This window comes from Schistocerca nitens, chromosome 1, assembly GCF_023898315.1.
Source record: "Schistocerca nitens isolate TAMUIC-IGC-003100 chromosome 1, iqSchNite1.1, whole genome shotgun sequence".
NCBI lineage: Eukaryota > Metazoa > Arthropoda > Insecta > Orthoptera > Acrididae > Schistocerca > Schistocerca nitens.
Window position 1 is genome coordinate 788,025,579 of NC_064614.1, and position 26,443 is coordinate 788,052,021.

The 26,443-nt window shown below is 42.9% G+C and overlaps 1 protein-coding gene across 1 annotated transcript in view; it reads right to left on the minus strand.

Moving 5' to 3' along the window:
- Window positions 1-2,423: 2,423 nt before the first annotated feature.
- Window positions 2,424-26,443, minus strand: part of LOC126261993 (uncharacterized protein KIAA1143 homolog) — a 346,013-nt gene continuing 321,993 nt past the window's right edge. The window contains exon 3 of the mRNA XM_049958585.1: window positions 2,424-3,450. Coding sequence (XP_049814542.1) covers window positions 3,164-3,450 — 287 coding nt within the window. The 3' untranslated portion in view covers window positions 2,424-3,163. The remainder of the gene's footprint in view (window positions 3,451-26,443) is intronic.

A 26,443-nucleotide genomic window follows, 5' to 3' on the forward strand; every position in this document is an offset into this window, starting at 1 on the left:
CGAAAACTGTACCAACTGACAGAGGAACAACGTGTACGACGTCAGAAATTTTACTATTTGTGCCACAAACTTTTTTACGTGCTCTATGGTTGCAAATTTAGCACAAAGTGCTTTTTGATGGAGAGGACGATTAATCCCGTCTGTCGATCTTTACAAATTTTGGCTCTTTCATTGCCAGCTGAAAGTTTAACTTCTTCCTGCATGATATTGTAATGTCGTTTCACAACAAATTTGCAGTAAATGTCGCTGACACGAGTGCCTGGTGTATATTGAGAACTGTTATTCCTACCTTGTATAATTCCCATTCATTTTTAAAGGTTTGTGACGATCACAAGATTGCCTTTTTTCGTGCAGACAGCCACTGGACCTGTGAACGCCCCCTCCCCCCCTTAAAACGAACAAATAGCGAAGGGTAAACAGTGATGACACCCCTGTTCTGCCAAACTTAAGAGAGTTGTACAGACCGAAAGACACCACACCGCAATACTCAATGAAATGTCGCGCTGTCCCGCCTACTTCCGTGAAGGACTGAGCAAAGCCGAGGGACAGCCGGGCCTTCCAAAGCCCACAGCCCGCACACACTGCTCGCGTGAAATTTGGCAAGCCGCGACCGGCCATACTACAGGCAGATATTCTTCACAGAACTGTACAAACTTTCAGTCTTCTGTTCCTTTCCTTCTTGTACAAACTGTGTCCAACCCATCACTTCGTATAGCTTATACATATTTTTCTAAAAATTTCAATCATAATGAAATTTTCACTCTGCAGCGAAGAGTACGCTATTATGAAACTTCCTAGGAGATTAAAACTGTATGCCAGACCATGACTCGAACTCAGAACCTTTGCCTTTCGCCGGCAAGTGCTCTACCGACTGAGCTACCCGAGTACAACAGGAGTGCTAGTTGTGCAAGGTTCGCAGGAGAGCTTCTGTGAAATTTAGAAGATAACAGACGAGGTACTGGTGGAAGTGAAGCTGTGAGGTCGGGTCGTGTGAGTCGCGCTTGCGTTGCTCAGGCGGTAGAGCACTTGTCCGCAAAAAGCAAAGGTCCTGAGTTCGAGTCCTGGTCCCGCACACAGTTTTAATTCGCCAGAAACTTGGAATTTCAAACATATTGCACTTTTTTAAGTTTTAAACTTTTTTCTATATCGGCATAACTTGTGCAAGTGTATTGATTTTTCTTAAGTCTTGCTCCCTTTTATCAAATGTCTCTGGCGCTTGGTACTGGTTCTGGTGTCGAGATGCAAGAATTGTTATGCTGGTTGTGCGATAATTGTCGTACTTATTTCGCTTTATATCTTTGTGATTGTGTGGGTGATATTCTTCCAGAAGTCTAATGGTACGTCTCCAGTATCCTAGACTCTACACTCTAAGTTGGTTAATCATTTGATCTCAAGTCTTCTAAGCCACCATCAATCTCTGAATCTAATATTGTATTTACCCTGTATTTACTCTATCTTAGAAATCGGCATCCACTTCTTACTACCTGCTAAAAGAGCCTTCAAAATTATGGAATCCAAGTTAAATAAGAAAGAATATTTAGCGTATAGACAGACTTGCTACGAGTAACACACAGAAACCGTGATGCAACATTTGAAAATTGGAATGCCACAGATCTGGGCACAGGAATTCGCACATTCGTTGATAAAAAGCGCTGTTACCCTTGCTGAAATCTGGAGAAACTATGAGAGAAGCTGCACAGTAATGTACCCCGGAAACCATGGGAAACCTAAGTATGAACGGCCGGAAGAGGAATCGTCACGTCGCTCGTGCTGATCGATGCATCCTATTGTGGTGTGCTCCATCTGGTTCAACTGAACTGAGGTAGGTAGCTCACTTTTCTGTGATACCTGCAGTTACAACTTATTTTTTGAATCAATGTGCTTATAACTTATTTTTGTCGTAGTATTTCCTGAAGTTTCTTACTTAAGGAAATAGTGCAAACCACAGCAATGATAACAGTCTATTAGCGCTTCAAATGTAAGCTGTCGGCGAAGGCGGTCAGTGTTACACACACACACACACACACACACACACACACACACACAGCCTACTGGAGCTCAAGAACAGAATACTTCAAGATAATGAAAAATCTAAGTTCAAGAAACTACAATATATCAGATGTTACGCAGATGGCCGAAAATAGGATTTTTAGGACAGTGCAACAATTAAAACTGTAAAAGTTCACATGAATAGTTACAGCTACGCAACTCGTCGCGCTTCACATCTAACCTGGTACTTATACACGAAGCTTCTCTCAAGTTTATATTTCAGAATGCAGGGGAGCGGAGGATGAGGTACGGAGGGACAGGAAACTACTGGGCACAATCAATCGTAAATCAATGTGAATCTGCACATACGAGGGAAACGTACAGCAGTTTGTCAAGGAAGGACAATAAATATTCTCATTTTTGTTGTTATACGCAGTTTATTTCCCACAGCGATTGTCTCTTTACAGTAGCATCAGCAAAACCGAACGGTAATGAGGTGTAAATATCTAACTATGGGCAGATACGATTTGTATTTATTTGCCCCTAAGGATTTTAATAAGAGTTTTGGTCTGTGCTTTCATTTCTGTTTAAAACTGTTAGTCAATAGTTCATCCGTAAATAGTCAGCAGCTCATCAGAGAGATTTGTCTTTACTGTCAAGACAGTAGGATTGGCTTAATGAAATCATAACTATAAGCCATGTTGAACTGGGTTAAGAAGTTCGATATTGATGTGTAACTGTCTTTTTCTTCATAACTGCTTTTAATATGTATACGTTTTATGTAATGGTGAGTGTATGTTATAAACTTTTCGTGATGTGTTGAAATACTTGTTCTGTGAAAAAACTGGACGTATCCTACAAGGATAAATAAACAAACTCACTACTTATGGGACTTAAATTATCCTTAAAGGACTATTATATCGGTAAAAGAAATCGTAAAATCATCGTAGACTATGAGTGCTGATAAAAATGAACGCATTGTGGAAGAGAGAGTACTACGGAGCACAAACGAGGGGATTGGCTGCGAAGGTAGTACCTGCAGCGAAGATGAAAGCTGACGAACGGACCGAGGCTCGACTGCGCCTCAGAGAGGAGACCGTCGCTGGGCGGCAGAGGAGGCTGCGAGTGCAGAGTGGGCGCCGCCTCCGGCCAGTGAGGACCGCGAGCTGTGCGCTCAGTCTTCGACCTCCTGGTCGTCGCCGTCCCCGAAGCTGAGCAGACTTGTGGAGGCAGGAGCGCGCCGCGGCCGAGCCCGGGCTTGAGGCCCCTCTGGACCGGCCGCCACTCGCTTCCTGCTGCTGCTGCTGCTGCTGCTACTTCTACTGCTGCTACTGCCGCCTCCGCCTCTGCCGCTGTTGCCACTCCCCCTGCCGCCGGCGTCCGGCTCGGCCGCCGGCGTCGATTTGGAAGGGGCGCGAAACACCACCCTCTGGCTCAGGTCCGCCGGTGCCTCGGAAGCCTCTGTGAATACCAGCACAAAATGTTCGCAAACAAGCCACAATTTATTACAAGGTACAAGAACTAATTCACCATCGGCTAGACTCTAGTCGGTAGCAACATCGCATCAGGGATCGATATTGGGTCAGTTGTATTTCTCGTCAGACGTACACTGACAATGCAAAACATTATCAACACTGCCCACTGCTACACTGTATTTCGCCTGCTGTCGTTGCAGGCACGAGACGCAGTAAGGAAAGTGTACAGGGTGTTCCGAAATTCCAATTTCAAAGTTCTAAGACTTGTAGAGAGCCGGCCGCGGTGGTCTCGCGGTTCTAGCCGTGCAGTCCGGAACCGTGCGACTGCTACGGTCGCAGGTTCGAATCCTGCCTCGGGCATGGATGTGTGTGATGTCCTTAGGTTAGTTAGGTTTAAGCAGTTTTAAGTTCTAGGGGACTGATGACCACAGCAGTTGAGTCCCATAGTGCTCAGAGCCATTTGAACCATTTGAACTTGTAGAGAGGAGTGAGTACATAATATTTTGAGTGGTAAACCATGTCCGGTTTGAAAACATGTTTTTGTGGGAAGGTCTGCTACAGTGTAGTATGATGGGTGCTCTGTAACAGGGTAGTAATGGGTGCTTACGTCGGATAGGCTCGTGTCAGTTGACGTCTGTCCTACCTCTCTGACCCACAGTTCGAGCTTCATTCACATGTCTGTGACTGTTCGAGCAACATGGATGAGTACACGTTTGCAGAATACACGCGACATTATGCTTCCGTATGGCGAAGCTCACGATAATGGAGCAGCTGCTCGTCGCCTTTATTAAGATCGATATGCACAACATTCGACTCCATTGCGTACCCTTTTCGCCACAATTACGCAACGGCTTCGATACTGGGGTACACTCACCGTCAGCAGACGTGACTGTGGTGCTCCAAGGAGACGCTACACACCCGAACTGGAAGAGGTCGTACCGCATCATGTTGAAGAGAACCCGTCAACGAATACACGAGCAATTGCGTGTGCAACGGATGTTGCTCCCAGCACCGTCTGGTATGTTGCGGATGACCACAAATTACATCCATACCACTTCCAACACTCCATACCACCTCTAACACTCGTAGACACGTGAATGAGTCTCGAACCAGTTGAGAGTGGTAAGACAGGCGTCAAATGACATCAGCCAACCAGGTGAAAGCAACCCACCCCTCTCCCTCCACCATGATTACCCTGTTGCAAATCTACTTAACAAACATGTTTTCAAACGCCTATAGCACGGAAACGGTACGTTTCCAGATGTGTGTTCCTACTCAAAATATTACGTACTCACTCTCCTCTACAAATCGTACTCGTAAAAGTTTGTAACGGGAATTTCCGGACACCCTGCATACGCGGAGCAGAAACGAACGGGGAATCATTCTAGAGAGGATAGGTACCGCCAGTGAAAATCGCTTAAATAAGCGACAATCACAAAGGACAGACTGTTATGGCCTGGTGCCTGACAATGAACATTTCGGAAACGGCGTGCTACTGTCGTGAGAATCAAATGACAGCGGTTCAAGCATGGTGAAACCTCGAGTACGCGACAAGGTGTTGGACGTCCACTGGTCATCACAGAACATGCAGGTCAGAGACTTCCCCGCTATGTAAAACAAAATAGGCGGCGATCTGCGGCAGATCTGTCGACACAGAAGAACGGTGGTAGGGACAAAAGTATTTCGGAGCACACTATTGACTCGACATTGTTGAACTTATGTCTACGCAGCAGACGACTCCTCCCATGTTAACCCAATACCGTCATCAATTACGATCTTGGCACGGGATCACCGAGATTGGACCGTGGATCAACGGAAAAATGTCGCCTGATCGGATGAATCACGTTCCTTGTTACAGCAGGCGATCGATCAGACGTCACCCAGATACGCCGTCATCCAGGCGAACAGCTACCCGAAATAAGTACTGTCCCATGGACACAGGTCGGTGGGGATAATGTTATGCCTGAGCTTTCATGGGACCCGCGGTAGTAATCGAAGGCACCATGAGACCTGAGGACAACGTGAACATTATTGCGAACCACATACATCCCTTGATATTTTATGTCTTCCCCAATGGCGATGGCGTCTTCCAACAGGGGAGGCCAGAAACAAGCTACAGTGGTTTGAGGAGCATGACAGTGAGCTTATGTTGATGTCTTAGCCGCAAGACTCACCTGATGCAGGCCCGATGATCCCACACCTGGGACAATGTCTGGTGCTAGCCCGATGGCCACGACCAGAAACCAATAAATTATGATTACTTCGTCTCCAGTGCACAGGCATCTGGTGCCACAGACCTCCGGAAACATATTAAGGACTTGTTGAATTCATACCACGCAAAATCGATGCTGCATTGCGTTCGAAAGTTGGACCGAAGTCAGTTAAGCAGGTGGTCAGTATATGTTTACTGGAACATATTTTCAAGCCTTTGCTCTCGTCTTGTGCCTACTGTGCACGCTAGAGACGGTTTTCGGTATCCAGGGAAGAGACTTTCTCCAGCATGAAAACGACGAGACGGTCTATCCCTAACATTCATAAAAGGATCGTGGTCCCAGCCGGCTAGGCTCGCTGAAGAGCTTGTGATTTCCCGTTAGTCAGTGTTTTCCAACACTAACTGTAAAGAAATTTACTTCTTTGCAGCAAATGCTAGTGCCGTTAGACAATGTAAATGTCTGAATTCTGTTGCTGAGAGTGATCGACTGGGTCAAGTATTAAATATTTCGTGCAGCGGTTTGGTATAGAAGTGGTGTCCTGCGAAGTCCGTAGTGAGTGATCCTTCACGATCAACCAAATTATTTCTTGAGTACGGGAAACTGCGATCATCAGAGAGTGCGCTTCCATGCGCTGGGTTGGATTTCTGATTGAACTATTCCCCGTTTTCTAGGCGAGTGTAGTTGTTTACATAGTAAACACGCACGCACGCATACACACACACACACACACACACACACACACACACACACACACAGTAAGCAGAGACCTCAACCTACGCTTTGGAGTACAGTAACGAGCTGAACGGCAATACTTTAATGAACAAGACGGGCTTCCCTAGGTTTGGGTTTCGTTGCAGCTAATAAATTACAATCTTTATCGCGGAAATTGGAATGAGGTGTTACTATGTGATTTTTTTTCCTCCTACTGTCTTTGAACTGTATTCCTGTTTTGTTGTTGTGGAGGTTATCGACAAAAGTTCCTAGGACCTAGATGGAGACAGTTTATGAAATTCTACAGGTGAACACATTCCAATCCAGTAATCGTATCTCGGAATCCCTACGAGAGAGGGCACATAGATACAGGGATTATAATTAATGACTGTGGAGTTGTGAGAAGTTTAGCCCTGTCTCAAGGGTCATCGCGAAGCTTGCCACCAATATTTAGCCCCCTTTTTTTATATATTTAGCCGTGGAGAGTATTAATCCAATGACAACTATAAATTCATAAATGCAACATTCGAAGTACTTATTATTATCCATCGTTCAGCCTTAATGTGTCACAGAAAGGACTGGCTTATTCAGTCATAAAAGGAGGAGGAGATTAGTGTTTAACGTCCCTTCGACAACGAGGTCATTAGAGTCGGAGCACAAGCTCGGATTAAATGGTTCAAATGGCTCTGAGCACTATGGGACTTAACTTCTGAGGTCATCAGTCCCCTAGAACTTAGAACTACTTAAAACTAACTAACCTAAGGACATCACACACATCCATGCCCGAGGCAGGATTCGAACCTGCGACCGTAGCAGTCGCGCGGTTCCGGACTGCAGCGCCTAGAACTGCTCGGCCACAGCGGCCGGCAGCTCGGATTAGAGAAGCATTGGGAAGGAAATAGGTCATGCCTTTTCAAAGGAAGCATCCCGGCATTTGCCTAAATCAGGATGGCCGGAGACGGGTTTGAACTGTCGTCCTCCCGAATGCGAGTCCAGTGTGCTAACCACTGCGCCACCCCGTTCGATTCAGTCATAAAAATCTTTAGCGCTTACTTAGTGATGTGAAGAATCTGACAAGTAATTAAATTAACTGCAAACACAAACTGAAAAGGTTTATGCTACACATTTCCCACTATCCAGAGAATAATTTCTGAAAATGTAATCATAAAGTGTGTGTCCTACAGCTTAAATCACTATGTTGTTGTGATCTTTGGCTCGAAGACTGGTTAGGTGCAATTCCCCATGATAGTCTATCCTGTACCGGCCTCTTCATCTCTGAATGACTGGTGCAACCTATACCGTACATCCGTTTAAACCTGCTTACCGAATTCAAGTCTATGTCTGCAACAATTTTTACCCCCCACATTCCATAACGAAACTGAGCGTTCCTTGATACCTTAAAATGTATTCCATCAACCAATCCCTTCTTTTATTCAAGTTGTGCCACAAATTTCTTTTTTCCCTAATTAGTTCAGTACCTCCTCATTAGTTATTCGATACCCATCTGAACTTCAGCATCTTCTGTATAAGGCTACACGCCACGAAAATCACTATAAATAAAAACAAACATAGTTGATGAGTAATTCGTATATGTCCAGAACTCATTTTAACACAGAGTTTTATGATTTTCGCACATATCATTTATTAGTGATCACAAGCAACAGCTGTGAGTTCTGCAAGGAGTTTTTTCTTCAGTGGGTTGACAATAACCCCATTGGCACATAACATCGTCACTACTGTGGAACAAGAATAATCAAAATAAAACGTGTTTTACGCTAGTGTGTGTTTATTATTAAATATTTGATAATCAACCTTTATTATTACAAGTTATGAACTACAGTATTAATTAATAATATTAGCTGCAAAGCATTTGTCATGCAGATATACGTTACGGTTTGCGGCATATTTTTACAGTTTTATTTTTAGAAAGCACGCATCTTCTGACTTGACCATTGAGAATAATATGTATGGGCATATAATCGGTTAATGTAAATGACAACCAGGTAAACTATCACAACGTTGGCATTTATCACTGTGAAAGTGTAGTACAATTGTAAACTGATTCGTTCTATTCGTTCTGCTTTCTAACTAACTAACACCTGGCATGTTAACTGGCGACTAGCTAGCCAGATTCTTCCAATTCTCAGCTCTCCCTTTCATATAGGAAAGAGTGCTGACAAGTTGTGAATGCCGTTCTCCGCAGTAATATACAAGGACAGAACAGACGCAATAGCACCAGCCGCGAGAAGAGCTTCCGACGAGTATGACACCGCCGCAAGTATCTGCGGACGACTCTTGATCGCTTCTGAATTAGCGGCCACTGTGACTGTACGTTGTTGATCATTGTTCCTTTCCGACGAAGATTTCTCACTGATTTCCCTGGTTGTGAGCTGATCTAGTTTCTAAATAAAAGAACGTCAGCAATATTAGATGCAAAAGGATATACTGAAATAAATCTGACAACGAAATTCGACAAAATTTTCATCGTTGACTGTTTTGCGCTGGGCTCTACGAGACTACCTCACTCTGCCCTCGACTAATACTATCGACTGATCCTATTTCAAGACGACCGCAGGGCAAGAGTGGATACTCGTCATATAACATTCTGCACTCGAACCCGTAGCACGAATATGAGATAAAACAAGGAAACGACTGGAGATGGGCGACAAATGAGATCACAAGCCGTAGAAATTCTATGTTATAAAACAGCATTAGAATAGATCCACTTGACAATAATATACACACACTTAATGCCGGCATTTTATTGATGCATTCTAACTCTTTCGCCTGCTACGATTGCTGTCGATAGCTGGAACAGACAAGGTCATTCCAAATGAAGCTATTTAACCAATGTACAGTACCTATAATTTTTACAGCAATACTGCAAAACTTCGCAGTTTAATCAAATAACGAAAGAGTTCTTTTTTGGTCCAGCAGTTTTTATTTTCTGTCATCAGAGCTTAGCACCAGTTAATACGAGAGGTGTTCACAAAAAGTTTTGATTATCACTTCGAAAAAATAAACTTTCGTAATTAATTTTTGGTTTGTTTGCAGCTACGTGTTTGCAGTGCTGTTCACACAGAAATCCCTGCGCTACAGAGCCGTAGCACGCCGCTAGTGGAGCCGCAACAAAATGCTGCGGCCTGTCCCCACTTTATCAGCAGACACGAGAAACTAAAATGAGTGTGAGCAACTGACGTTCCCCTGAAAGCGATCGATTAAATATGGCGCGAACGTAAACATTAGGCTACGCTACTGGTTAAAATGGCTCTGAGCACTATGGGACTTAACTGCTGAGGTCATCAGTCCCATAGAACTTTGAACTACTTAAACCAAACTAACCTAAGGACATCACACACATCCATGCCCGAGGCAGGATTCGAACCTGCGACTGTAGCGGTCTCGCGGTTCCAGACTGTAGCGCCTAGAACCGATCGGCCACTACGGCCGGCGCTACGCTACAGGCAATATCTTACCACAACCTTTACTAGCATTCACATTGTCGGCTTCGCTGACTCCCACTGAAATTATCAGCTTTCAACCTAGCCTATACCACGCGCTACGCAGCACATCAATCTGCCACCGCAATCAGTCCAACTACACTCCTGGAAATGGAAAAAAGAACACATTGACACCGGTGTGTCAGACCCACCATACTTGCTCCGGACACTGCGAGAGGGCTGTACAAGCAATGATCACACGCACGGCACAGCGGACACACCAGGAACCGCGGTGTTGGCCGTCGAATGGCGCTAGCTGCGCAGCATTTGTGCACCGCCGCCGTCAGTGTCAGCCAGTTTGCCGTGGCATACGCAGCTCCATCGCAGTCTTTAACACTGGTAGCATGCCGCGACAGCGTGGACGTGAACCGTATGTGCAGTTGACGGACTTTGAGCGAGGGCGTATAGTGGGTATGCGGGAGGCCGGGTGGACGTACCGCCGAATTGCTCAACACGTGGGGCGTGAGGTCTCCACAGTACATCGATGTTGTCGCCAGTGGTCGGCGGAAGGTGCACGTGCCCGTCGACCTGGGACCGGACCGCAGCGACGCACGGATGCACGCCAAGACCGTAGGATCCTACGCAGTGCCGTAGGGGACCGCACCGCCACTTCCCAGCAAATTAGGGACACTGTTGCTCCTGGGGTATCGGCGAGGACCATTCGCAACCGTCTCCATGAAGCTGGGCTACGGTCCCGCACACCGTTAGGCCGTCTTCCGCTCACGCCCCAACATCGTGCAGCCCGCCTCCAGTGGTGTCGCGACAGGCGTGAATGGAGGGACGAATGGAGACGTGTCGTCTTCAGCGATGAGAGTCGCTTCTGCCTTGGTGCCAATGATGGTCGTATGCGTGTTTGGCGCCGTGCAGGTGAGCGCCACAATCAGGACTGCATACGACCGAGGCACACAGGGCCAACACCCGGCATCATGGTGTGGGGAGCGATCTCCTACACTGGCCGTACACCACTGGTGATCGTCGAGGGGACACTGAATAGTGCACGGTACATCCAAACCGTCATCGAACCCATCGTTCTACCATTCCTAGACCGGAAAGGGAACTTGCTGTTCCAACAGGACAATGCACGTCCGCATGTATCCCGTGCCACCCAACGTGCTCTAGAAGGTGTAAGTCAACTACCCTGGCCAGCAAGATCTCCGGATCTGTCCTCCATTGAGCATGTTTGGGACTGGATGAAGCGTCGTCTCACGCGGTCTGCACGTCCAGCACGAACGCTGGTCCAACTGAGGCGCCAGGTGGAAATGGCATGGCAAGCCGTTCCACAGGACTACATCCAGCATCTCTACGATCGTCTCCATGGGAGAATAGCAGCCTGCATTGCTGCGAAAGGTGGATATACACTGTACTAGTGCCGACATTGTGCATGCTCTGTTGCCTGTGTCTATGTGCCTGTGGTTCTGTCAGTGTGATCATGTGATGTATCTGACCCCAGGAATGTGTCAATAAAGTTTCCCCTTCCTGGGACAATGAATTCACGGTGTTCTTATTTCAATTTCCAGGAGTGTATTTCAGCCGAATGACAGATATACCGTACTCATTTAAGCGGCTCATTTACTGGACTGCGCAATTTTGTTTTGCCTTGCCTAGAGGCGAGCCAAGTACTGGGACTCCAGGTACGTATTTGTAAACGAACGAAAAATTAATTACCTAACTTTATTGTAGAGATGACACTTACGACTTTCTGATTAATTCTCGTAAAGTTGTCGACAGACACTCAGAAAGGTTTGGTCGTTAACTGATATCACACTCTTCCAATAGTAGAATGTTACTTTGTAACGAAGTCTCACAAAGACGCAGCGAGTTACAGCCTCGGGACGCCTCTGTAACGGGACAACATCTGCTGACAGCGACCAAGAAAGTGGTTGACTTTACTAGGCTGCTGGAGAGCTGAACACTGCACAGACGATCTTTTGGAAGATCTTACGCAAACGATGGAAGGAAGGAAGGAAGGAAGGAAGGAAGCGAGCTCCTGTCGTTGTTGAGGTCATTAGCATAAAGCATAAACCAGCATGGGAAGGAAACTAACCGTGTAGTTTTCGAAGAAACCATCCAGACATTTTGCACAACATATTTACGGAAACGACGTAACGACTATTCTCGATCACGAGTCCACTCCTTAATCACACGCCATTTCAAAAGGTGTGTAGACACAATATACGAATTTGTGACACAGGAAATCCCAACACTATCGTGCAATACTCTTGCGAAAAATCAGAAACGAATGTCTTCAGTGCGATCTCATACTCTGAAGATTAAGTCCCCTGCCCTCTTCTTCTGTTGGAACACGCCTTTACAAGGAAACAAGATTAGTCTGTAACGTCCCGTCGACGATGATGACATTGGAGTCTGTGAGCATTACAAGACACGAGTACCTGGACATGTTGCAGAATTTGCATATGTCGCAAGCCAGAAATCCAGAATGTAGACATCTCGCGAATTCTTAAACATAGCACTGGTAAACCGTTCAGTTATTCGTAAAAAGGAGAAAGATCACATATTTCTGTTATGGCATCTAAGTACCAACGAGTTAATCTCATGCAGCGTGCGTGTAGTGTGAAAGATCCAGTGTCTGCTACACTTTTGCCATAACAACGACCTCGTTTCAACAGTGCCTTCGAACAGACCTACACGTCGAATGTGGGAGGAACTTGATTACATATATGATGTCAGCAGTTTCAATGTGATGGAACATGCACAAAGATATAGATAATTAATTTCGTTTGTAAACGACACGGCCAATTTGTATCTCTGAGCCGTCTTGCTTGGCTGTGGCTTGGTAGCCAACCACATGGCAGCCAACCACACGGAGAACAGTCAAGTGCATTACATGGTGTATGCCTCGATAACACGGTAGAAAAATTGAAACCTTCATAAATGAAACTAACCCATGGGGCTGGGTAATGCAATGAATAGAAATTTGCAAATAAATCCATGGTGGAAATGGTGATTTTTAACACAATAATTTCACGGCACTGGCACCTCACGCGAAGAAGAAAATCGAAAGATATGTAATGCAATATGAATCATGGTACACAGTATGCTGTTTCGGTGAGAACTTGAGATCTGGAATGAAAAGGAATGATAGAAGATAAGGATTTAACGGCAGGCTGACGACGAGACCAGTAGAGAAGAAGTGCAATATTGGAATTGAGAAGAACCGGGAATAACTTCGGCTGTGCCCATTCCAAGGAACCTCTTAGGTTTTAACTTAAGTGATTTTGACAAATGATGGAAAACCTAAATATGGATGGGCGTTCAAGGGCCCGACGCTCAGTGTGTGATTTGGAGACTGGCTGAAGAACGGCCTCTGACGGCCTATTTAGACTCTATTGTTAAATCTGTATAAGCAGGAGTTAAAGAAGGCTTTTCTTTTACGTCGTGTTTAGGGCTCTTACTGCTCTATGTGCAGTATAACAGCGGAGAACTAAAAAGTCGTCTTAAAGTGCTACCTGGAGGTCCTGGAACAGCTCGATAATGTGCATAGCGGGTTTGGAGATGAAATAGCATTCGGTATATAATAGGTTGTTGCTGGAGAGTAGTTTCACCTCAGTAAATGTACTGGCTATGGATTAGGACGCTTACATTTCTGTCTAGAACTCGAGTGAATATTTGTAAGTTGTTTCACGGCAGTGGCTCTGCGCTAGCAACAACATTTTTCGTCATTATTGTTCCACAGGAAACGTTTCATCGCCTTGTAGAAATACAATTTTGATTCGTCACCAAAAAGCCTCCTTGCGGTGTATGGCGGAAGGTAGTTTCGGTACCACTGTCACTCCCCCCCCCCCCCTCCCCCCCTGCTCTGTTCCATTAGCGAGTAATTGGCGGGAAGAGCGATTGCCGGTCAGCCTTTGTGTGGGGTCGAATCACTCTAATTTTATCATCTTCTTGGTCTCTTCGTGAGATATATGTAGGAGGAAGTAATATATTTGTTGATTTTTCTAGGAACGTTCGCTCTCGGAACTTGAACAGGAAAACCACATTGTGATTGAGAACGTCTCTCTTGCAGTGTCTGCCGCTGGAGTTGGTTGATCGTATCTGTAACACTTTAGTGCTTACAACATGAACATGTAATCAGTCTGCCATCTGACTTACTCGTGATTAATTTTATATGGTCGTTCCACTGCAGATCGATCCGTACCCATTCTCCTACATATTTTATGAATGTAAATGCTTCCACTGATTGCTCTGCAATTTTTTAATCATACAATAAGGGGTCTATCTGTCTATGTATTCGTAGTACGCTACATTTGTTTATACTGAGGGTTAATTGCCATTCCCTGCGCCATGTCTTCCTGCATTTCGTAAGAATTTTCTAGAGTCGCCTCTTCGCTGTATACGACAGCATCATCCGCGAAAAGCCTCCGAAATTCGGACGTTATCTGCTAGCTCATTTATATACAGGGTGTCCCAGCTATCTTGTCGACCCAAAATATCTCTGGAACAATAACAGCTATTGGAAAACGACTTTCACCGGTATCAATGAAGGGCTGGGGCCCATGAATGTACATATTTGGAAACATTCTAAAACGAAAGCATATGTGTTTTTTAACACAAACTTATGTTTTTTTAAATGGATCTCCTATATTTTTTCTTCAGCAATCCATACCATGACAAAGCACATACACAATGGCGTTGATTGCATCGCAATATTCCCATTACATCCCGAGATATTAAGACGCGAAGTTGACGCTTGAAACACCCGACAAGCGCTGCTAGCGCACGTCCTGAGGCTCAGGCGTGAACCCCATGCTGCCCGTAATCGCGATGTGATTGACATGTGTAATCACACCTCCATACTTATCAAGAGGTCTGAAACGAATAATACGGTCTGCTGCCATCCTGCATTAACGTCGTACATTGCAGCAGGTATTTATCCCATAGGCTAGGGGTGATGCGGTTCTGTAACACATCTGTGTACCGCAACGTTAGTCACAAAGTTAACTTCGCTTATCGCTAATCCGTTACTAAAAACTTTACTTTACTGTAGATCTAGCGCAAGTGACAGTTAATCATTCACTCGTAATAGTGAAATTCATGTTGATGGTTTTAGTGAAACGAGCAAGTGGACTAAAAGTTTTACCGTTGTTTAGGTAAAAATGTTTTGATTTGGGAAGTTCAGGTAGGACATAGAAGATGAATGTAAACATGTTTAACCAATTAGTTTTATTATCACATAATTATCAATGTTAAGTTTATCTAATGCGTTAAATGACAAATTGTTGCAAACAAATGTTTCTTAACATCACTGGGTAAAATGGCCCTTTGTAGAAACTTCCACTGTGATACCAGCACTACATGCTAAACATAGCGTTCACATCTCATGCTCAAAGTGATGCCCATTGGCTTGCATACATACGGTCACTCTGCGGATGAAGGATGCCCTACTTCGTGCTACTGTTTCCTCTTTGATGGCTGTACAAGCATCAATAATGTGTTGCTTCATGTCCTCTGGTGTTGTTGGTTCATGTTGGTAAACAGCGTCCTTCACTGCTCCCCAAAGACAATAATCCAGCGGTGTAAAGGTCCGGAGATAGGGCAGGCCACCTAACTGGGCCACCTCGTCCAATCCACCTACCAGGGAACTTACGGTTCAGAAGTCGTCGTGCTCGTAAGGCGTTATGTGCAGGGCATCCGTCATGCTGATACCACATGGCCATTCTCCGGTTCAGAGGTATGGTGTCCAAGAGAACAGGAAGATTGTGTCGTATAAATCTGGAGTATTGTCTGCCATTTTGGATGCCATTTATAAAGAAAGGTCCGATAAGGGTATCTCCAATAATTCCACACCAAACATTAACTTTCCACGGACGTTGATGCTCTACCTGACGGAGCCATTTTGGATTGTCTGCGGACCAATAATGCATATTCCTCATATTGACAATTCCTTTGTTGGAGAATGATGCCTCGTCGGTAAAGAGAACATCTGCAAAAAAATTTGGATTAGTCAGAAGTTTTTGCTGAGCCCACCGACAAAATGTTACCCTATTGCGGAAGTCATTTCTAAGAAGATCCTGGTGTAAATGATCATGGTAAGGATGAAATTTATGACGTTTAAGAATACGCTGTGCACTTGATTTCGACACACCAACTTCACGTTCAATTTGACGTGCGCTGATTTGAGGATTCACAGCTATGGTAGCGAGCACAGCAACTTCAGCACGTTCATCTGTGCGTGTTCTAGGACGATGTCGAGGTCTTGGATTTAAGCTTCCCGTTTCACGTAGACGAGATGTGAGACGACCAAACATCCGGCGCGAAGGCGATGGCTTGTCAGGGAATCGTCTTCTGTACAGTCGTTCTGCCTGAACAGCATTTCGTCCACCTACAGCAGGGTACAGTACAGGTATGTAGAGTAGGGTAGAAAACAGACATATTAACTTAATAATCATAATGTTCGCTAACAGTACTATCAACAAACAAGCAATCTCATACCGTATTTCCCGTCAACGTACATTCTCCATAGATCAGCAGCATTTCTACCATATCTTCATGTGTGTACATTATACTGTACAGTATAAGTTCCACAACACAACGTTTATTCACAATGTTTACTACCTCCGTGCCGTCACCAGATTACTCTGATGCACGACTACACTGGCAAGCGGTGTACTGCACGCCAAAGCAACAACAAATGGGATGCTGGGAGGGTGGTGGAGTACAGGAGTTTGCATGGGTCGAAAAAAAATAAACAAGGCGAAGTGGTAACTGTGGCAGTAGTGGGAACTACGTTGGACACTTGACTAGGTAGAGCCAGGCCCTGCGCGACAGGCACAATGGGTCATATAACGCATTAGATAAACCTTATTTTGGGTGTGCAGGATAAATAAGACAACCTGACGGGTATACACCGATCGGCACTGGTTCATATTGTGTACGTAGATACTTAAAACGTGCAAGAGGGAAACCATTATGTGCTTATGAGAGTTGATGGCAGCAGACCGTATTATTCGTTTCGGACCTCTTGATAAGTATGGAGGTGTGATTACACATGTCAATCACATCGCGATTACGGGCAGCATGGGGTTCACGCCTGAGCCTCAGGACGTGCGCTAGAAGCGCATGTCGGGTGTTTCAAGCGTCAACTTCGCGTCTCAATATCTCGGGATGTAATGGGAATATTGCGATGCAATCAACGCCATTGTGTATGTGCTTTGTCATGGTATGGATTGCTGAAGAAAAAATATAGGAGGTCCATTTAAAAAAAACATAAGTTTGTGTTAAAAAACACATATGCTTTCGTTTTAGAATGTTTCCAAATATGTACATTCACGGGCCCCAGCCCTTCATTGATACCGATGAAAGTCGTTTTCCAATAGCTGTTATTGTTCCAGAGATATTTTGGGTGGACAAAATAGCTGGGACACCTTGTATATAGCTCGTCCTGTAACACTCCCCTGGGGCACGCCCGTAGTTACTTTTACTCCTAAAGACTTCTCTCCGTTCAGAATTACATGCTGTGTTATGTTTGCTAGAAACTCTTCAGTCCAGTCGCACAAATGGTCTGATATTCCGTGCGCTCGTATTTTGTTCATTAGGCGGAAGTGCGTAACGGTATCGAATGCCTTACGGAAGTCAAGGAACAAGGCTTCTACATGGACGCCTGTATTTACCGCTTTTTCTGTCTTGTGGACGAACAGAGCGAGCTGGGTTTCACACGATGGTTGTTTTCGGAACTCATCTTGGTTCCTACAGAGGAGCCCCTCGGCTTCCAGAAATGTGAGAATACGTTAGTATTTTCCAAAATTCTACAACTGACCGACCTCAGAGATAGAGGCGTATAGTTTTGTTTGTCTGTAAACGACCCTTCTTAAAAACGGGAATCAACTGTGCCTTTTTCCCGATTATCGGGAACACTTCGCTCCTCCAAAGGCCTATGGCACACTGCTGTTAGAAGAGAGGTAAATTCTTTTGCGCACCCTATATAGAATGGTAATGGTACCCCGTCAAATCCAGTTGCTCTTCCTCTGTTGAGCGATTTCAATTGCTTTTCTACCCTGTGGTCACTTATTTCGATATTAGCCATTATGTCGTTAGTGCGACGGTATAAAGAAAGAATTACTGTGCAATTTTCGTCTGTCTTTGATTGTCTACATGCATGTGTACGCGGCTAATCTCTCTCATATTAATCTTACGGTCTGTACCCGACATATTCGATGGTGGTACATACTAAAGCATCGGTTCTCAAAACTTCCTCTGCAGGATTTCTTACTTCTGAAGATTTCCGTGCAAATTTCTCGAGGCTGTCTGATCCACTTTTTCACGGGTTACAGTGACATGTTACGATTCTAGTAGCACGGCTCAGAATTCATTCGATTTCCGCCTTTCAAACTATGGAACAGGACAGAAGAATTGGTAGCACTGGTGTCGTGTATGCGATTCACTTTGCAGACGCACCGTTTCAGGAAATCAAAGTCTTGCATTCGACTATCCTAATTCTTAACTTACCTGTTCTTCCCATGTTCATATAATTTCTTTGCATCATACATGAACGATGTGACATGCTCCAAACGTTTACCATTAATACTGTACATATTCTTCCATTCTCAGCGATAACCTATAATATCTCAATAAATCTTTACGTCGCACCGTACAGCTTCATTATCAACTAATGTTAACAATAGCTGTGGGAGTTTTTTTTTTCGAAATATATAAACATGTTTTACTGTGTATTTTTAGAGTTATTAAGTGCTGCACTACCCTTCAAAGTGATACCGCTATGTGACACTCTTTGTCAACAGTCACCAAGTGTCTGTAAACAACTCTTTCAGTTCCTCGACGACAGAAGTCAAGCATCCAATGGACAACCGCTGCGTGAACGTCCGTATCGTTGGAAAATCTCTTTCCCCCACACGTCCTTTCAGTTTACCGAGAAGATGGAAATCGCAAAGTAAAATAAGAGTTGTGGACTTCCTCATCAGCAGCGCCTACATCTGTGCGGCACTGGTCAAATTGTTGGCACCATTTATCTATGGTTGGACACGACACAGCATTTTATGCATATACCGTCAGAATTTCACGGTGAATCCGTGCACAATTTAGACCGTTTGTTCAAAAGAATCGTTCGGTCCACCATACCTCAACTTTGGAGAACACTTCTAGCTATTGCACTCCCTCACCGTGATACACCTGCTGTCGGTAGAGCAGGAAACACGGAACTCTCTTCTGACGTTGAGCCACCTTCTTGCGCAGTGATCAACGGGGTGACGCACGTAACTTACTTCCTGAACTTCCTGCATACATAGTGTCGAATTTAAAATATCTTGTAATCTATTTCGATCCTTTCAACATTAGGTGCCATCGCCTGAAAAGACAGTCATAAACAGGTCTACAGAAGCCATCAAAACGGGAAAGATTTTATTCTGGTGTCACAATGCCCAATTGCAATATAACGGAACGTTCCAATGGACAAAGCAATATCAAAAACTTTGGCAATCTTTTTTGTACAATTTTAATAACTTTTTCAAAAGGTCAGCACTGATTTCCATAAACGTTCGAGCCTATGTAAACTTTTATGCCTGCTTCGTAATACTATTCTACTCTGCAGTAGGACCTGCAATCGACACGGCCAATCGGAGTTTACGCTTCGAACACAGCGCTGCACAAAATGATATCCGATATCTAATTGGTTCCTGCCCACATCTTTTTACTGGTAGAGTTTCTGATGAAGTGATTTTAGCACGTCATACTGGTGCTTTCTGTGAAAGTATAAATAAATCTCAACCATTCGTCTCCTCCCGGTTTCGGTATAGCTACCAACTTTCTTGCAAATACTCAAAACTTCCTTTGGACTCTCGTTTCTGTTTTCATTTTTAAACCAAAGAGCATCTCTCACGTATTTGCACAGGGGCAGAAAAGAATAATTCATCATACTAACCCTGCTTATTGCTTTCGACACGACAACAAGTCCTACGCACACGTGAAGTTACGAACATAGCACAATTTGTAAAAGCGAACTGTGTCGATAAATAGTGTTCATAACAGTACAAAAGTGGACGACGTTATCGTGGTCACGTCTACCTTACGGGTGCTGCAGCTACGAAGTCAGTTCTGGCACCCAGCCAAACGAAGGAAAAAGAAGAATGTTGTGGCTTTGAAACTATTGGTAGGACTATTTTCAAACGTCCACCGCCTGATTTGTAGGCGAAGAAACTATGTGAACTTGGTCGAAAGACCCCTCATTTTCTTGCTCAATACATCAGCAGTAATTATTACTAATGCAATTCATACAGCAAATCCGCAAACAATTTTCAAAACTAGGACGTCGTTTCTTGTCTGATGAAACTAAATATTTTTGTAAGTTGAAACGTCCCCTTTTGAACAATTTTACAGGACTGTGCTTAACCTGACACACAATATTTTTTTAGCGCAACGCAATCTGACTTTCAACACACAATATTTTGTTAGCGCAACGCAATCTGACTTTCAAAATTCTCTACAAGAGAATGGCCCTGACTAACATTAAAATATACCTTTCACAAATCACTTACCTCACAAAAATCTTCGCTGCTCAAGCTACTGCAATACAGCGAGCGCCACTACTGCCAGCTAAATAAAAGATTCAAACTATGGAAGGCATTAACTACTGATAGGGATAGTTAGCAAATGAAAGATATTAATAGAGAACAAACAATGTATTTACCTTGATATCATCATATATATAGCAGTTCATGACAGATTACAAAACTCCGCCATCTCTCTCCCCACATCCACCACTGCTGGCGGCTCACCTCCAACTGCCCAACGCTACGCGCTGTTCACAGCCAGCTGCCTAACACTACAATGGCGAGTATTACAACAATGCAAAGCAGCCACAGGCTGCACACAGCACAGCCAGTGATTTTCATACAGAGGTGGCGTTACTAATAAAAAAACCTAAACAGCCTACTTACATAGCCCCCATGCTCCCCACAAAAAAATTTTACAAATTTTGTTGGGCACTGGCCAATACAGATTTGTTAAAATTTTTCATAATCGTAATTACAATAACAAAGAAATCAAATGCACACACTTCTTGATACAATGTTGGTCAAAAGCTAAAATTTTCTCACAGTCCATAAAGACAGTCCTGATCATTCATCACACTGCAGTATGTTTCTCAAAGTCTGAGCAGTAAAAGAAAATGCACACGGAAGTAGTGGATTTCCATGCAGTCTTGAAGAAGTAGCGTTGTCCTTCCAACGGAAAGACAGTGCTGACTCTTGACATGCTGACAGGTAATGGGCCACAACAGAGCAAACCCACAGCGGAGTCAATCGAAGTTTTGAAGAATATCGTTAGGTAGGTCATCACAGAGCAGACCCACAGTAGTGCTGGTAGAGATTATGGTATTGGTGGGCCACCAGAGGCGCAGACCCACTGCAGTCCTTGCAGAAATAATGGTCCTGGTGAGTTAGCAAAGACGCAGACCCACTGTAGTCCTTGTAGAGATTACGGTACTGGTGGGCCACCAGAGGTGCAGACCCACTGCAGTCCTTCTAGAGATGGCCAGCAGCCATCTGTTGTGACTGTGCAGGTGCACAATCACCATTGAAGAGTCTTGCGGATAATATAGCAAGTCCATAACCACCACTTGTGCACTCACAAAGTTTTTGGAATTGTCCTTAGAACCAGCAATGCTGTTATCCAGTCCCTTGCTGAATTATTAACACACATACAAACACTAACAGTCCCTACTTTTCACATATTGTCCATATACTATGACCAATAGAAACGTGTGCAGTGAAATGTAACTTACAAGTTACCCAATTTGATGAACTGCTGTCAATTACAATTTTATAACATAAGAATACAATTACAAAGGTACAAAATACATCATTAAAGAACATTACAATACAGATAACATTTGTAGTACAGGCTTTACAACAGAATAGAAATAAACATATACATCAATGTTACAGGAATTATGACATAAGTAGATACATAAAAGTTCAGAATAACTTTCGAAACATCAACGTCACCCATGAGCATTAAAAAAAAAAAACAGAACAAATAATGTCTAAACATCTTTACAAAGGAAATAACATAGTATTAGAAAAATTTACAACATAACAACATCAGCTAAACACATAAAGAGAGGAAAAACACAAATACACAAGGATACACAAACACATAGAGGGATGACACAAAAGGAAAGGAGAGGGTTTGTTTTACTGCAGTATTTTGCATGGAGATCTCCCTGCATGCTTCATTATTTCCAAAAGTCCTATCTATACCTGCTTTCTGTACTTTTCTCGTAGAGCCTCTCAATGCATTTTTTCCAATTAATCGCTGCTCATTCTCTTATAGGTTACCCCCTCTTAAGCTAACTTATATCTACTGAGCTCAGATGCTAAACTAAGGGACGAGGCAATGCAGCAGCACATAAAACAATTAATATAAACAGCAATGAAAAAAACGCAGATTTGCGAAGCAAGCAGCATTAAGAAATTAGCAAAGCAATTGTAATATTACAACTAATCTAAGGCAATGTGCAGCAAACAATAAAAATAAATCATTAGTAAAACTGGCTTATCAGAATAATACAAAGTCAAATTCAATAACACTATGCTTGGCAAACAGCAGCAACTTATACCTAAACATGACATAGCTCAAGCAGAAAAAATATTACACTAAAGATAACAATGCAGGTAAGGAAAATGTATAATCACATCTTAATGTCTAAGTAATTAAAGTGGTGCACCACAAAAACTAATTCTACAAAAAATTACTCAGCAGTTGAAAAGAAAATTCCGTATGCAATTCCTGTGAAGGGAAATATCTTTTTATGCTCCTTCGTTTTTTTTGAATAGATCATAAAATTATTTACTGGATCTGTAGGCATAAAATATTTATATTAGTACATCTATAAAATTTTATTTTAACCAGTGCTGCAGTGCAGCTAGAAACTAGATATCAAATGAAATAAGCAACTATGTACAAAGGAAAGCATAAAAATATCATTCAGTAGTCATGAGGTATTTCATAAGTTAGTAGAAAAATCTCTCAACTAGAGAGACAGTAGTCATAATCAGGTGTATAGACATAAAAATATTTCTCGTCATTTCATTAGGCATCCAGTGTAATCATATGTTTTCAAGTTCGACCGTGTCGTTTTTACGATGCTTTCTACAAAAGAATGTCAGAAGCGAGGTTAATGGCCTCCCTTTTTTTTTTTTTCTTCTCCACCTGTGCCTCTGGCACACACTAATGGCTTTTTCTCAAGGCGGCTGGCACACCTGGCCGCTCACAACGAATTACTTCACGGTCACTTACCTTTCTTAACGAAATATTTACGACAGCAGTTTTCGCTACAGCGACAGTCTCACATAAAAATTTCATAGGTCAAGAATTTGCGTTACAAATCTGTAGAAACAAAATCGTATGAATATAACAGTGTCCAAAAAATTTTCGCCGGCATTGTGATACATTCACGCATTTACACACATTTCATAATTCTAAAAATACGATTCTTGGTTTCCAACATCCTTTTCCACAAAGCAGAGTTCCTATCCACTATTCATTACTCCTTACCTTATTATACATATACATATTCGTCGACACTTCAATATTTCATCGTAACATGCGTATCATAATCAGATTCCTCATATAGCATCATCTCATTGATAATAAACATACCTCAACAACATAATACACATCATCGCCGTAATAATAACATCATAAAACCTCAGTCAAATCTCAAAAACGTCGTAGCTTCCTGGAATAATTTCAAAACCCTAAAAAATATTCTCTGCTCATTTCAATAGTGTCATCTACCTCAAACGTACCTTAAAAATCATGATCTCATACCAAATACATCATTCTAAGCTCTCATAGTATCACAATGGTTCCGAAAAAATATGAACAGTTTACAAAGTACTGACAAAATGCAATTTCATACGTGTGAAGTTATTCAACTGTGTAATTACGTAAACATCTGTCACTAATGTAGTAAAAAAAATGTTTGTCTCTCTCAGTTAAATGATTAGATAGCTGTGTAATTTATGTGTTAGAGAAATATGGTACCGATGTGTAAAGTTGTATAAGCAAATACCATATTAGCTAGGGTTCCTTGTGGTTGCCACACACATGGTACACAAAGTAAGCGTGTACCCCCCTGAGGATAAATGTAATTATACCCTCCGGTGTTACAAATTACAGCAATGGAATGAAATGTATCACGGAAAACTTTCTTTGCAATTCAAAAATCTTTAAAAATAAATGTTTTAAGTACAAAATTAATCACTCAATTACGTGTCCTGTAGCGCTAAACTGTACGTCATGTTGTAACATAATCTCTGTGGAAGTGTCGTAGTTATCGTCCTCCGAAAGATAAGTTCTGCAGAAGTCAATGTACTTACCTCATGATACACAAAAGTGAAATGCTTTGCGTATAGATATCTTAGTTATTACGCTAATTGCCGTGATGAGGAAAGTACTGTGTTGTAACGTATTGTTGTGCTACGGAAAAGGCTGTCTCCTTGTAGCTATACCACAAAAGTTAAATACTAAAACATGTTTTACTTTCCAGAAGAATTCAGAAAAACTGTGCAGATATAAAACAGATTCACCGCAAAAGCAACAAGGTGAATTGTGTCACACATTAGTAGTGTCGTGATATAGTCGTGTAGCTGTCAAATAAACTAACCACTGTGTCGCCTGGTATCTCTCAGAAAGCACCTTGAATCCATAATGTACTTGCAAGTAAACCAAAATGTTGCATTAAAAAAAAGCAGATTATCTTTCATTTCACGGTTTTACATGTGAAGGGTGGTGCAATCCTTTACACTTCATAGTACTCAGAGTTTGAACTTTAATGCAATTATCGTGCGGTATACGTCAGTAAAGAATACTGGAATTTTTCTCAAGGTTAGCGTCTATGTTATTTTTCTCGGAGCCAGCCGGCGCAGGTGTCTGCCTGCGGTGCGGGTCATTGTCTGTTGTCTCTTGTTGGCGCGCGTCGTTAATGGGATTCGGTGACCGAACTTCTACAAATTCGCCTTGCCGAGAGGGCCCTGCCGTGTTTAAATCCCGCCAGTTCTGATGCAATTCAGGTCTGTCGTTACGAATATATCGTCTGTCGTCATGTCGGTAGATTTCATAATTTCTTCCTTGTCCGTCACGTGGTGGAGAATTTCTCCCTGAATCGTCACTGTGCGCCGAACTGTTGCGTCTGAAGTTATTCTGCCCTTTTTTTTTCTTTTTAACAGCTTATAGTAAAAATCATTGTGTCGGCGAGTAGCATATCGGTCATTGTTACGTCGTGTCGGCGGTTCCATCTCAAAATCCAATGCGCCTTGCCAATTTCTTTCATAATTTCCGAAATGTCCTGTGTTATTATTTTGTGGTTGTTCCGTATTTCTATGTCCCTCTTCCCGTACTGGAGCGCGAGTGTCCTCTGAAATATGTAATTCTTGTATTATCTGCGTCAACTGATCTTGTACTTCCCGGATTTCTCTTTTGTACTGTGTATTGATTTGATTTTGATTTTGTTTGAATTTTCTAATTTGTTCATACTCTTCTGTGTCAGTGAAGGCTACAGGTCTTGTGTCATTCAGATCATCATCTACCTTTGTAGATAAGTTAGTGACCTGATCCGAAAGTTCGGCTACTTTCTCCGATAGTGAACACATTTCCTCAGTGTGTTTTTCTGAACCAAGTTTCAGAGTGTCCATTTGTGTTGAAACCGAATCTACTGTGTCCTTCAAGTTTTCCTGAGTTTTTGCAAGTTGCGTAACCGAATCGGTAAATGCAACTGAGTCAAATTTAGCTTGCAAGGTCTCGTGATTTTCATGAACAATGGTTTGCAGTTCTTTTATGGCTGCTTCGTGATTCTGTAATGCATTTTCATGCCGCGAAAAAATAGGTTGAAAATGCTCACAAATTTGTATTTTTACATCATTACAGACTTTTTGACATTTCGATTCAATATTATGTAACTCGGTAGTTAAATCTTCACGTGTTTGTTCAAGCTTATTTTCCACTGAGTCTAACTTTTGAAGCTTTTGTTCCATTTGTTTCTGATTTTGTTCAATTGTGTCTAATTTTTCAAGCTTTTGTCCCATTTGTTGCATTAATTGTAATAACAATGCACTGGTGTCTGAAACACGTTCCTCAGTGCTTTTCGGCAGTGAAGTAGCACCAGCAACATTCACATTTTGACAAGCAGAAAATGTGTCTTGACTTATTTGAGAAAACGGTGAGGACCCAAATCCTGAATCCACAGCATTTCCGAGATTGTTTCCTGTCATTTCGGATTCCTGAGGCGAGCTGTCGCCAACCGATCGATCGATAATGCTTCCCTGCTCACTATTTGTTTCACTGTCTACGCCATTGTTTAACGCCCGCTCCATTTCCCTATGCACAGTTACCAAATTACTACTTTGAATATTAGTTAATTCATTACACGGTGGCGCTAACACACTGCTTTCGTCTTCGCTGTCATTTCTCAATTTACTTTGGAGCCTAGTGTTACGTTTTTCACACGCCATTATTGTCACAGTATTTCACACGACAACACAGAAAAACACAATTTGAAGAGCAAAAATAAGAGAACACATTA